Source organism: Oncorhynchus kisutch, unplaced genomic scaffold (genome assembly GCF_002021735.2).
Source record: "Oncorhynchus kisutch isolate 150728-3 unplaced genomic scaffold, Okis_V2 scaffold987, whole genome shotgun sequence".
In the NCBI taxonomy this organism is placed as follows: domain Eukaryota; kingdom Metazoa; phylum Chordata; class Actinopteri; order Salmoniformes; family Salmonidae; genus Oncorhynchus; species Oncorhynchus kisutch.
This window is the reverse complement of record NW_022262932.1, coordinates 41,739-53,877: the sequence shown is the minus strand read 5'-3', so window position 1 is coordinate 53,877 and position 12,139 is coordinate 41,739. Positions and strand designations below refer to the sequence as shown.

General features: G+C 43.7%; 1 protein-coding gene across 1 annotated transcript in view; it reads right to left on the bottom strand.

The window, feature by feature from the left end:
- LOC109884947 (serine/threonine-protein kinase ULK4-like) overlaps nt 1-12,139 on the bottom strand; it is a gene marked incomplete at both ends in the record, with an annotated part of 98,716 nt that overhangs the window by 45,044 nt on the left and 41,533 nt on the right. Inside the window, 1 exon segment of the mRNA XM_031817319.1 lies at nt 10,853-10,980. Coding sequence (XP_031673179.1) covers nt 10,853-10,980 — 128 coding nt within the window.

The window sequence follows — 12,139 nt, the reverse complement described above, 5'->3', positions numbered from 1 at the left end:
ACAGAGACAGACAGACAGACACAGAAACACACACACAGAGGACAGACAGACAGACAGACAGACAGACAGACAGAACAGACAGACAGACAGACAGACAGACAGACAGACAGACAGACAGACAGACACAGAAAACACCAACACAGAGACAGACAGACACAGAAACACACACACAGAGACAGACACAGAAACACACACACGCACGTACAGCCCCTGGGCGCTTGCTTATTAACATGCAGTGTTAATTAGGCCTAACTTGTTTTCCACCAACAGAACACACGTCTGCATAACATACTCCATCCACAGACGTTTACCCAGCAGCCATCTACTCCCCTCCCCAAAAACACCTGGCTTCCAAATTAGACAGCGATGAAAAACAGTGAGAAAATTGAGAAACACACTTGAGTGGGGAAAGAAGCCCTGGTAGAAGTAACTGGCACTGGCATGACATGACTGGCATACAGCTGTTTAAAAGCAACACAGGGGGTCTTCAAACACCAGAAAATATGATATTAATCACAACCAAATGAACAGATGAGAAAAACAGTTGTGCCAGATTTCAGTACAGCAAAGCCCAGGCAGCGATAGTCCTACATCTCTCTGTAGTGATACAGTATATTCCTGGTCCTTGGAAAGAAAAGACCTACCCAGTGTGACAGGAGGACAGCTGTGCTATTAACCCATACACTTCTGACCTATAAAGACCTTCCACACAAACACATTCCATTTGGACCAATAAATCCACTTCATTCCACTGACTGATCTTTTCACTGGAAGGAGGTACAGAGGAGCCTGCTGTGCCAAGTAGCTGGTAGTAGTCAGGTAGCTGGTAGTAGTCAGGTAACTGGTAGTAGTCAGGTAGCTGGTAGTAGTCAGGTAGCTGGTAGTAGTCAGGTAACTGGTAGTAGCCAGGTAGCTGGTAGTTGTCAGGTAGCTGGTAGTTGTCAGGTAACTGGTAGTAGTCAGGTAACTGGTAGTAGTCAGGTAACTGGTAGTAGTCAGGTAACTGGTAGTAATCAGGTAGCTGGTAGTTGTCAGGTAACTGGTAGTAGTCAGGTAACTGGTAGTAGTCAGGTAACTGGTAGTAGTCAGGTAGCTGGTAGTTGTCAGGTAACTGGTAGTAGTCAGGTAACTGGTAGTTGTCAGGTAGCTGGTAGTAGTCAGGTAACTGGTAGAAGCCAGGTAGCTGGTAGTAGCCAGGTAACTGGTAGTAGCCAGGTAGCTGATAGTAGTCAGGTAACTGGTAGTAGTCAGGTACAGTGCCTTGCGAAAGTATTCGGCCCCCTTGAACTTTGCGACCTTTTGCCACATTTCAGGCTTCAAACATAAAGATATAAAACTGTATTTTTTAGTGAAGAATCAACAACAAGTGGGACACAATCATGAAGTGGAACGACGTTTATTGGATATTTCAAACTTTTTTAACAAATCAAAAACGGAAAAATTGGGCGTGCAAAATTATTCAGCCCCTTTACTTTCAGTGCAGCAAAACTCTCTCCAGAAGTTCAGTGAGGATCTCTGAATGATCCAATGTTGACCTAAATGACTAATGATGATAAATACAATCCACCTGTGTGTAATCAAGTCTCCGTATAAATGCACCTGCACTGTGATAGTCTCAGAGGTCCGTTAAAAGCGCAGAGAGCATCATGAAGAACAAGGAACACACCAGGCAGGTCCGAGATACTGTTGTGAAGAAGTTTAAAGCTGGATTTGGATACAAAAATGTTTCCCAAGCTTTAAACATCCCAAGGAGCACTGTGCAAGCGATAATATTGAAATGGAAGGAGTATCAGACCACTGCAAATCTACCAAGACCTGGCCGTCCCTCTAAACTTTCAGCTCATACAAGGAGAAGACTGATCAGAGATGCAGCCAAGAGGCCCATGATCACTCTGGATGAACTGCAGAAATCTACAGCTGAGGTGGGAGACTCTGTCCATAGGACAACAATCAGTCGTATATTGCACAAATCTGGCCTTTATGGAAGAGTGGCAAGAAGAAAGCCATTTCTTAAAGATATCCATAAAAAGTGTTGTTTAAAGTTTGCCACAAGCCACCTGGGAGACACACCAAACATGTGGAAGAAGGTGCTCTGGTCAGATGAAACCAAAATTGAACTTTTTGGCAACAATGCAAAACGTTATGTTTGGCGTAAAAGCAACACAGCTCATCACCCTGAACACACCATCCCCACTGTCAAACATGGTGGTGGCAGCATCATGGTTTGGGCCTGCTTTTCTTCAGCAGGGACAGGGAAGATGGATAAAATTGATGGGAAGATGGATGGAGCCAAATACAGGACCATTCTGGAAGAAAACCTGATGGAGTCTGCAAAAGACCTGAGACTGGGACGGAGATTTGTCTTCCAACAAGACAATGATCCAAAACATAAAGCAAAATCTACAATGGAATGGTTCAAAAATAAACATATCCAGGTGTTAGAATGGCCAAGACAAAGTCCAGATTGTGTCCCACTTGTTGTTGATTCTTCACAAAAAAATACAGTTTTATATCTTTATGTTTGAAGCCTGAAATGTGGCAAAAGGTCGCAAAGTTCAAGGGGGCCGAATACTTTCGCAAGGCACTGTAACTGGTAGTAGTCAAGTAGCTGGTAGTATTCAGGTAACTGGTAGTAGCCAGGTAGCTGGTAGTTGTCAGGTAGCTGGTAGTAGTCAGGTAGCTGGTAGTAGTCAGGTAGCTGGTTGTAGTCAGGTAACTGGTAGTAGCCAGGTAGCTGGTAGTAGTCAGCAGTCAACAACTTCAATTCATCTATTTATCTGAGCATGTAGGGATTAACCAGATTTTTACTAGCCCTATATCACTAGCTGGGTCCTAGTAGAGAGAGAGAGAATAGAATAGAGAGAGAATAGAGAGAGAATAGAGAGACTAGAGAGAGAGAATAGAGAGAGTAGAGAGAATAGAATGGAGAGAGTATAGATAATAGAGAGAGAATAGAGAGAATAGAATAGAGAGAGAATAGAATAGAGAGAGTATAGAGAATAGAGAGAATAGAGAGACTAGAGAGAGAGAATATAATAGAGAGAGAAGAGAGAGAGAGTATAGAGAGAAGAGAGACAGTATAGAGAATAGAGAGAATAGAGAGACTAGAGCGAGAGAATATAATAGAGAGAGAAGAGAGAGAGTATAGAGAATCGAGAGAGAAGAGAGAGTATAGAGAATAGAGAGAGTATAGAGAAGAGAGAGAGTATAGAGAAGAGAGAGAGGAGAGAGAGTATAGAGAATAGAGAGAAGAGAGAAGAGACTAGAGCGAGAGAATAGAATATAGAGAGACGAGAGAGAGTATAGAGGAGAGAATAGAGAGAGTATAGAGAGAATAGAGAGAGTATAGAGAATAGAGAGAGAATAGAGAATAGAGAGAGAATAGAGAGAATATAGAGAATAGAATAGAGAGAGATTAGAATAGAGAGAGTATAGAGAATAGAGAGAATAGAGAGACTAGAGAGAGAGAATATAATAGAGAGAGAAGAGAGAGAGTATAGAGAATCGAGAGAGAAGAGAGAGTATAGAGAATAGAGAGAGTATAGAGAAGAGAGAGAGGAGAGAGAGTATAGAGAATAGAGAGAGAAGAGAGAAGAGACTAGAGCGAGAGAATAGAATATAGAGAGACGAGAGAGAGTATAGAGAATAGAGAGAATAGAGAGAGAGAGTAGAGAATAAAGAGACTAGAGAGAATAGAGAAGAGAATAGAGAGAATAGAGAGAGTATAGAGAGAATAGAGAATAGAATAGAGAGAGTATAGAGAATATAGAGAGAATAGAGAGACTAGAGAGAGAGAATATAATAGAGAGAGAAGAGAGAGTATAGAGAGAATAGAGAATAGAATAGAGAGAGTATAGAGAATATAGAGAGAATAGAGAGACTAGAGAGAGAGAGAATAGAATAGAGAGAATAGAGAGACTAGAGCGACAGAATATAATAGAGAGAGAAGAGAGAGAGTATAGAGAAGAGAGAGGAGAGAGAGTATAGAGAATAGAGAGAGAAGAGACTAGAGCGAGAGAATATAATATAGAGAGAAGAGAGAGAGTATAGAGAATAGAGAGAATAGAGAGAGAGAGAATAGAGAGAGAAGAGAGAATAGAGGATAAAGAGACTAGAGAGAATAGAGGATAAAGAGACTAGAGAGAATAGAGAAGAGAATAGAGAGTATAGAGAGAGTATAGAGAGAATAGAGAGAGTATAGAGAATAGAGAGAGTATAGAGAATAGAGAGAGAATAGAGAATAGAGGATAAAGAGACTAGAGAGAATAGAGAAGAGAATAGAGAGAATAGAGAGAGTATAGAGAGAATAGAGAGAGTATAGAGAATAGAGAGAGAATAGAGAATAGAGAGAGTATAGAGAGAATAGAGGATAAAGAGACTAGAGAGAATAGAGGATAAAGAGACTAGAGAGAATAGAGAAGAGAATAGAGAGAGAGAAGAGAGAATAGAGAGAATAGAGAGAGAGAAGAGAGAATAGAGAGAATAAAGAGAGAAGAGAGAATAGAGAGAATAGAGAGAGAGAAGAGAGAGTATAGAGAGAATAGAGAATAGAATAGAGAGAGAAGAGAGAGAGTATAGAGAGAGAATAGAGAGTATAGAGAATAGAGAGAGAGAAGAGGGAATAGAGAGAGAATAGAGAGAGAATATTTTTTTTTTTTTTTATTTATTTCACCTTTATTTAACCAGGTAGGCTAGTTGAGAACAAGTTCTCATTTGCAACTGCGACCTGGCCAAGATAAAGCATAGCAGTGTGAGCATACAACAAAGAGTTACACATGGAGTAAACAATTAACAAGTCAATAACACAGTAGAAAACAAAGGGGGGGTCTATATACAATGTGTGCAAAAGGCATGAGGAGGTAGGCAAATAATTACAATTTTGCAGATTAACACTGGAGTGATAAAAGATCAGATGGTCATGTACAGGTAGAGATATTGGTGTGCAGAAGAGCAGAAAAGTAAATAAATAAAAACAGTATGGGGATGAGGTAGGTGAAACGGGTGGGCTATTTACCAATAGACTATGTACAGCTGCAGCGATCGGTTAGCTGCTCAGATAGCTGATGTTTGAAGTTGGTGAGGGAGATAAAAGTCTCCAACTTCAGCGATTTTTGCAATTCGTTCCAGTCACAGGCAGCAGAGTACTGGAACGAAAGGCGGCCAAATGAGGTGTTGGCTTTAGGGATGATCAGTGAGATACACCTGCTGGAGCGCGTGCTACGGATGGGTGTTGCCATCGTGACCAGTGAGCTGAGATAAGGCGGAGCTTTACCTAGCATAGACTTGTAGATGACCTGGAGCCAGTGGGTCTGGCGACGAATATGTAGCGAGGGCCAGCCGACTAGAGCATACAAGTCGCAGTGGTGGGTGGTATAAGGTGCTTTAGTGACAAAACGGATGGCACTGTGATAGACTGCATCCAGTTTGCTGAGTAGAGTGTTGGAAGCCATTTTGTAGATGACATCGCCGAAGTCGAGGATCGGTAGGATAGTCAGTTTTACTAGGGTAAGCTTGGCGGCTTGAGTGAAGGAGGCTTTGTTGCGGAATAGAAAGCCGACTCTTGATTTGATTTTCGATTGGAGATGTTTGATATGAGTCTGGAAGGAGAGTTTGCAGTCTAGCCAGACACCTAGGTACTTATAGACGAATAGAGAAGAGAATAGAGAGTAGAGACAGAACTGTGACTTTCACTATGAATGACATTTAGTCATGGGCAGGACGTTAGGTGCTGACAGCCGACACGCATCGCTCTATAATTGGAATCCCAGGAGGAACAGGGGCGAAAGCGGAGCTGGTACCAGAGTGACAGGGATTGATAGGCGTGGCAGCCTGACATTTGGGCTTCCCACTTCCTGTTATAGTCCTGGGAGGCCAGTGGGAATATCATTTCAGCAGTGTTCGTTCATTGGTTCTGCTGCTGATGAGAAAATCTGCCCACTCAGCTAAACACAAAATCAGGCCCCAGTGTTCATTTGACTGCAAATGAAATTTCTCTCCCTCCCCTTAATTGGGGAGGATGGGCACATGGTAATCAAACACATTGATGTCATTCCATTTGCTTCATTCCAGCCATTATTATGAGCCGTCCTCCCCTCAGCAGCCGCCACTGGTTCACACCACAGGTCAGGTTGTCCAACCTATGTTTTTGATTTACGATGCATATCACAAGCTACATCATTAAATACATCATTCAAATGAAACAGTAGTGGATATTAACATGTCATCCATTGGTTAAATACATGATCAAATAAAGACCTCAATACCAACAGACCTTGTACCAGTTGTACTAAACTCCCAACCACTTTCTCCACATTTCCAGTCAAGCTATAAAAAGACATGTAGACAACTTTTCTTCAGAGCATATTTCACCCTGCAACGCTGTCACCGTACGGCGCCTGGCTTGGCCTACAAGTGTCTCTCCATGTCTTCTCCGACCATTGAAAACACTTCACACAAAGCAACAAACTTGACATTTCCACAACAGGGACGCGGGCGCTAGGCTGATTTATCAGAAGGCATGACGATGAGGAGTGTGTGGTGGGCCGTGCGCTCTGCGCGCCACAGTGGAGCTAATTAGAGAAGTGTTTGGGTGAGTGCCGCCACGCTGCAGACGGTTCTCACGTTAGGAGATAGAGTGGGGGGTTAGTGCTGACAGGGACCGCCCTGGGAACACTTGTTAGAGTCTGGGAAGAAATAGAAGACAACAGCATCACATGGCTGGCAAGGAGAGGGAGAGAGAGACGAGAGGGAAAGAGGGAGAGACAAAGAGGGAGGGAGAGACAAAGAGGGAGGGAGAGAGGGATGGGAGAGAGGGAGAGATGAGAGGGAGAGAGAGAGAGGGAGAGACAAAGAGGGAGGGAGAGGGGGATGGGAGAGAGAGAGAGAGAGAGGGAGAGATGAGAGGGAGAGAGAGAGAGAGAGGGAAAGGGAGGGATGAGAGGGAGAGAGAGAGAGGGAGGGATGAGAGGGATGAGAGAGGGAGGGATGAGAGAGAGAGAGAGGGATGAGAGGGAGAGAGAGAGAGAGAGAGAGAGTGGGAGGGATGAGAGGGAGGGAGAGAGAGAGACAAAGAGGGAGGGAGAGATGGATAGGATAGAGGGTGGGAGGGAGGGGATGAGAGGGAGAGAGAGAGAGAAAGAGGGAGGGATGAGAGGGAGAGAGAGAGAGAGGGCGGGATGAGAGGGAGAGAGAGAGAGGGGGAGAGGGAGGGATGAGAGGGCGAGAGAGATAGAGGGAGAGAGAGAGGGAGGGATGGAGAGGGAGAGAGACAGAGAGAGGGCGAGAGAGAGAGGGAGGGATGAGAGGGAGAGAGACAGAGAGAGGGCGAGAGAGAGAGGGAGGGATGAGAGGGAGAGAGACAGAGAGAGGGAGGGATGAGAGAGAGAGAGAGAGAGAGAGAGAGAGAGAGAGAGAGAGAGAGAGAGAGAGAGAGAGAGAGAGAGAGAGAGAGAGAGAGAGAGAGAGAGAGAGAGAGAGGGATGGATGGATGGATGAGAGGGAGAGAGACAGAGAGAGAGAGACGTGTACGTCCACAGACAGGGCTGGCTAGCAGAGTCTAGACTGTTTAAACTGCAACTAGGCCAATTCATTTCCATTTCTAAATATGATGTAGAGTTCACATGCTATCAAGATACACTTTTTACAAAAGTTAGTCCTGAAACTTTCACAACTACATCTGTTATGAAACTTTGCATTTAAATATGTCATTTGATTTCTTCACAATTTAGTATTTTAGCAAGGCGCTACTGAAATACTCAGAAATAATCAATAACTCTGCACCAATTATGTAAAGTAAGAACAAGTGACTGACTGTCCAACATACAACCTGGTATAACCTACTATCAGCGAGATCCAAATGGACCCAGAGCTGTCCTACTTCCTCTTCATAATTATAGCAGCTTGCGAATGACAGACAACATTCAACCCTTATCAAAAAAACATCTCTTCTTCCCTTGTGAGTTTGATTCAGGATTCCACCCCTTTTCCCCAATCAAAGGACTTCTATCTCCAATCCTGAGGCCTAAAAGAAGTTATCCCGACATAAATTGGTTTAGAATGATCGTTTGCTTGAGCAACCAGTGAAATGTATTAGAGGAAACCATTTCTCCAGTTGCTGAACCATTTGATAGACCTCATTTAACTGTTTTTACACAACGTTGCTCTTTGATATTGGTTCTAGGCTGAGGACTTACGGTATCTATTTAATTCCAGTCCTCCTCTACAAAACCAAAATAGTGGTGTTGGACACATTTCATTATGTGTGTGTGTGTATGTATGTGTGTGTGTGTGTGTGTGTGTGTGTGTGTGTGTGTGTGTGTGTGTGTGTGTGTGTGTGTGTGTGTGTGTGTGTGTGTGTGTGTGTGTGTGTGTGTGTATGTGTGTGTGTGTGTGTTATTTGTCACACACACACACCGAATAAAACAGGTGAAATAAGAATAAGAAATTAGTTTACAAATAATGAAATAAAAAAGTAACAATGAATTAAAGAGCCGCAGAAAAATAACAATAGCAAAGACTATATACAGGGGGGTACCAGTACTGAGTCAATGTGCGGGGGCACCGGATAGTCACCTAATAATCCCCAGTTTACATTCATCCCCCTCCTCTCCCCTGTAACTATTCCCCAGGTCGTTGCTGTAAATGAGAACGTGTTCTCAGTCAACTTACCTGGTAAAATAACGGATAAATAAATAAAATAGTTGAGGTAATTGAGGTATGTACATGTAGGTAGATTTATTAAAGTGACTATGCATTGATAATAAACAGAGAGTAGCAGCAGCGTAAAAGTGTGTGTTTGTGTGAGTGTGTGTGTGGGGGGTCTGGAGTCTTATGGCTTGGGGTTGAAGCTGTTTAGAAGCCTCTTGGACCTAGACTTGGCACTCCGGTACCTCTTGCCATGCAGTAGCAGAGAGAACAGTCTATGACTTGGGTGGCTGGAGTCGTTGACAATTTTTAGGGCCTTCCTCTGACACCGCCTGATATAGAGGTCCTGGATGGCAGGAAGCTCAGCCCCAGTGATGTACTGGGCTGTACACACTACCCTCTGTTGTGCCATGCGGTCGGAGGCCGTGCAGTTGCCATACCAGGCAGTGATGCAACCAGTCAGGATGCTCTCGATGGTGCAGCTGTCGAACCTTTTGAGGATCTGAGGACCCATGCCAAATCCTTTCAGTCTCCTGAGGGGGAATAGGTTTTGTTGTGCCCTCTTAATGTCAGTCTTGGTGTGCTTGGACCATGTTAGTTTATTGGTGATGTGGACACCAAGGAACTTGAAGCTCTCAAACTGCTCCACTACAGCCCCGTCGATGAGAATGGGGACGTGCTCGGTCCTCTTTTTTCTGTAGTCCACAATCATCTCCTTTGTCTTGATCATGTTGAGGGAGAGGTTGTTGTCCTGGAACCACACGGCCAGGTCTCTGACCTCCTCCCTTTAGGCTGTCTCATCGTTGTTAGTGATCAGGCCTACCACTGTTGTGTCATCTGAAAACTTAATGGTTTGCCAACCCACACCAATTTGCATACTGCCCAAAAAGATCCACAGATGATGCAATCTCTGTTGCACTCCATACTGCCTTTTCACACCTGGACAAAAGGAACATCTATGTACGTACGGTCACTGTGGGGACGATATCATCCATGCACTTATTGATAAAGCCAGTGACTGATGTGGTGTACTCCTCAATGCCATTGGAAGAATCCCGGAACATGTTCCAGTCTGTGATAGCAAAACAGTCCTGTAGTTTAGCATCTGCTTCATCTGGCTGCTTTTTAATAGACCGAGTCACTGGTGCTTCCTGCTTTAGTTTTGATTTGTAAGCAGGAATCAGGAGAATAGAATTATGGTCAGATTTGCCAAATGGAGGGCGAGTGAGAGCTTTGTGCGCGTCTCTGTGTGTGGAGTAAAGGTGGTCTAGAGTTTTTTCCCCTCTGGTTGCACATTTAACATGCTGGTAGAAATGAGCTTTTCCTGCATTAAAGTCCCCGGCCACTAGGAGCGCCGCCTCTGGGTGAGTGTTTTCCTGTTTACTTATGGCCGTATACAGCGCATTGAGTGTGGGCTTAGTGCCAGCATCGATTTGTGGTGGTATGTAGACAGCTATGAAAAATACAGATAAAAACTCTCTTTGTAAATAGTGTGGTCTACAGCTTATCACGAGATACTCTACCTCAGGCGAGCAAAACCTTGAGACTTCCTTAGATTTTGCGCACCAACTGTTGTTTACAAATATACATAGACTGCCACCCCTTGTCTTACCAGAAGCCACTGTTCTATCCTGCAGAAAAAGCCTAAAACCTGCCAGCTGTATGTTATTCATGTCGTCGTTCAGCATCGACTCGTGAAACATAAGATATTACACTTTTTAATGTCGCGTTGGTAGGATATACGTGATCGTAGTTCGTCTATTTTATTATCACTTGATTGTACGTTGGCTAATAGGACCAATGGTAAAGGTAGACTACCCTCTCGGCATCGGATCCTAAAAAGGCATACGGATCTTCGTCCACGATACCGCAGTCTCTTACTCCTGCGAATGACGGGGATGAGGGCCTTGTCGGGCGTCTGAAGTAAATCTTTCCCGTCCGACTCGTTGAACAAAAGGTATTCCTCCAGTACGGGGTGAGTAATCACTGTCATGATATCTGCAAGCTCTTTTTGGTCAGAAGACACGGTGGCAGAAACATTATGTACAAAATACATACAAATAACGTGAAAAAACATACACAATAGCACAATTGGTTACGGGATCATAAAACATCAGCCATCTCCTTCGTGTAGGTGTGTGTGCTAGCGCGCGCGTGTGCGTGTGTGTGTGTGTGAGAGAGAGTGAATGTGTAGTAGACGTGTCCATACCTAGAGTTGCAGCAGAGTAGCAGCATGTCCCTGTTGCTGCAGAGGACCTGAAGGAGAACCAGGAAGGCCTTGGCTCTGATGACAGAGGACGGGCTCTCCAGTGAACGCATTATCTTCACCACAAAGTCCTGTAATGACAGACAGCCACTACATTAAAGGGAGGGTTCACTGTTTTGGCGTTATGATACAATCCATTTGATTATCATTGCTACCTACAATAACAAAAAATGCTAGCCAGCAGATTCTGGAATTTCCCTAAAAAACAGCCACATTTTAAAATGATTTGGATGAAACAACACACAAGGTTAAGTCAGAACTATCCCTTTAAGACATGCTCAACTGTAATGGAGTCAAGTGGGGTTAGCTAAGCCTTAGCTGACCAGTAGAGACAGCTATAGTGTTGACCTGACACTGAGTCTTAGCTGACCAGTAGAGCCAGCTATAGTGTTGACCTGAAACTGAGTATTAGCTGACCAGTAGAGCCAGCTATAGTGTTGACCTGATACTGACATTAACCCGGAAGGCTCCCTGTGGGCTGCTACAGGTGTTATCACTTACACTGTCTGGAAGGTGCTGGGAGGGTGGAAACGACAGCCTCTCCAAAAGAATACACTTATCATAAAACCATAGGTTAATAGGACTGATAGGCTCAGCGCTATTTACTGGGCAGCAAATTAGTCAGAATTGATTAACTTTCACAATCAGGAGGAAAATGGAAAAGGACAGCAGAAGTAAGACAGACATGAACACTCCTAAATACTGTGATTAAATACTGGCTGTGGTTGTGTGTGAGCAGTTGAGTTAATTCATTTCAAAAGCCTCTGGTCTACCCTGCTGCATAAACTGTAATTACATCAACAGTATTCCAAGCTGCACTAGAAGATTGTTGCAGCTCCTTCCCCAATTAGTGGAGTTGCTTAGAGATTCATTGAAATAAAACATTTATGCAAAGACAATGCATGAATAAACAAGGCTTTCCGGACTTCTATTTGTCAAGGGAATTAATGAGGAAAATGTATAGCATTTTATAATTGGTGCAAAGGTGACGCAGTAAGTTGTATGCACTCAAAGACTTGTTTTCCCAAGTTACATTGGAAATGGACATGTAGATTCATTCAGGTCAAACTAAATGACCAATGGTAATCTCACAGAACCTTGAAGGCAGCGATGTACAGTACCTTCTTAAATCACTTTCACCGGCTCATTTGTGTCTATAGGAACTTTACAGGGAGGGAGGGCCTTGTTTTTGCATTAACAATCCTGCTGCTATTACAAAACAGTACTGCC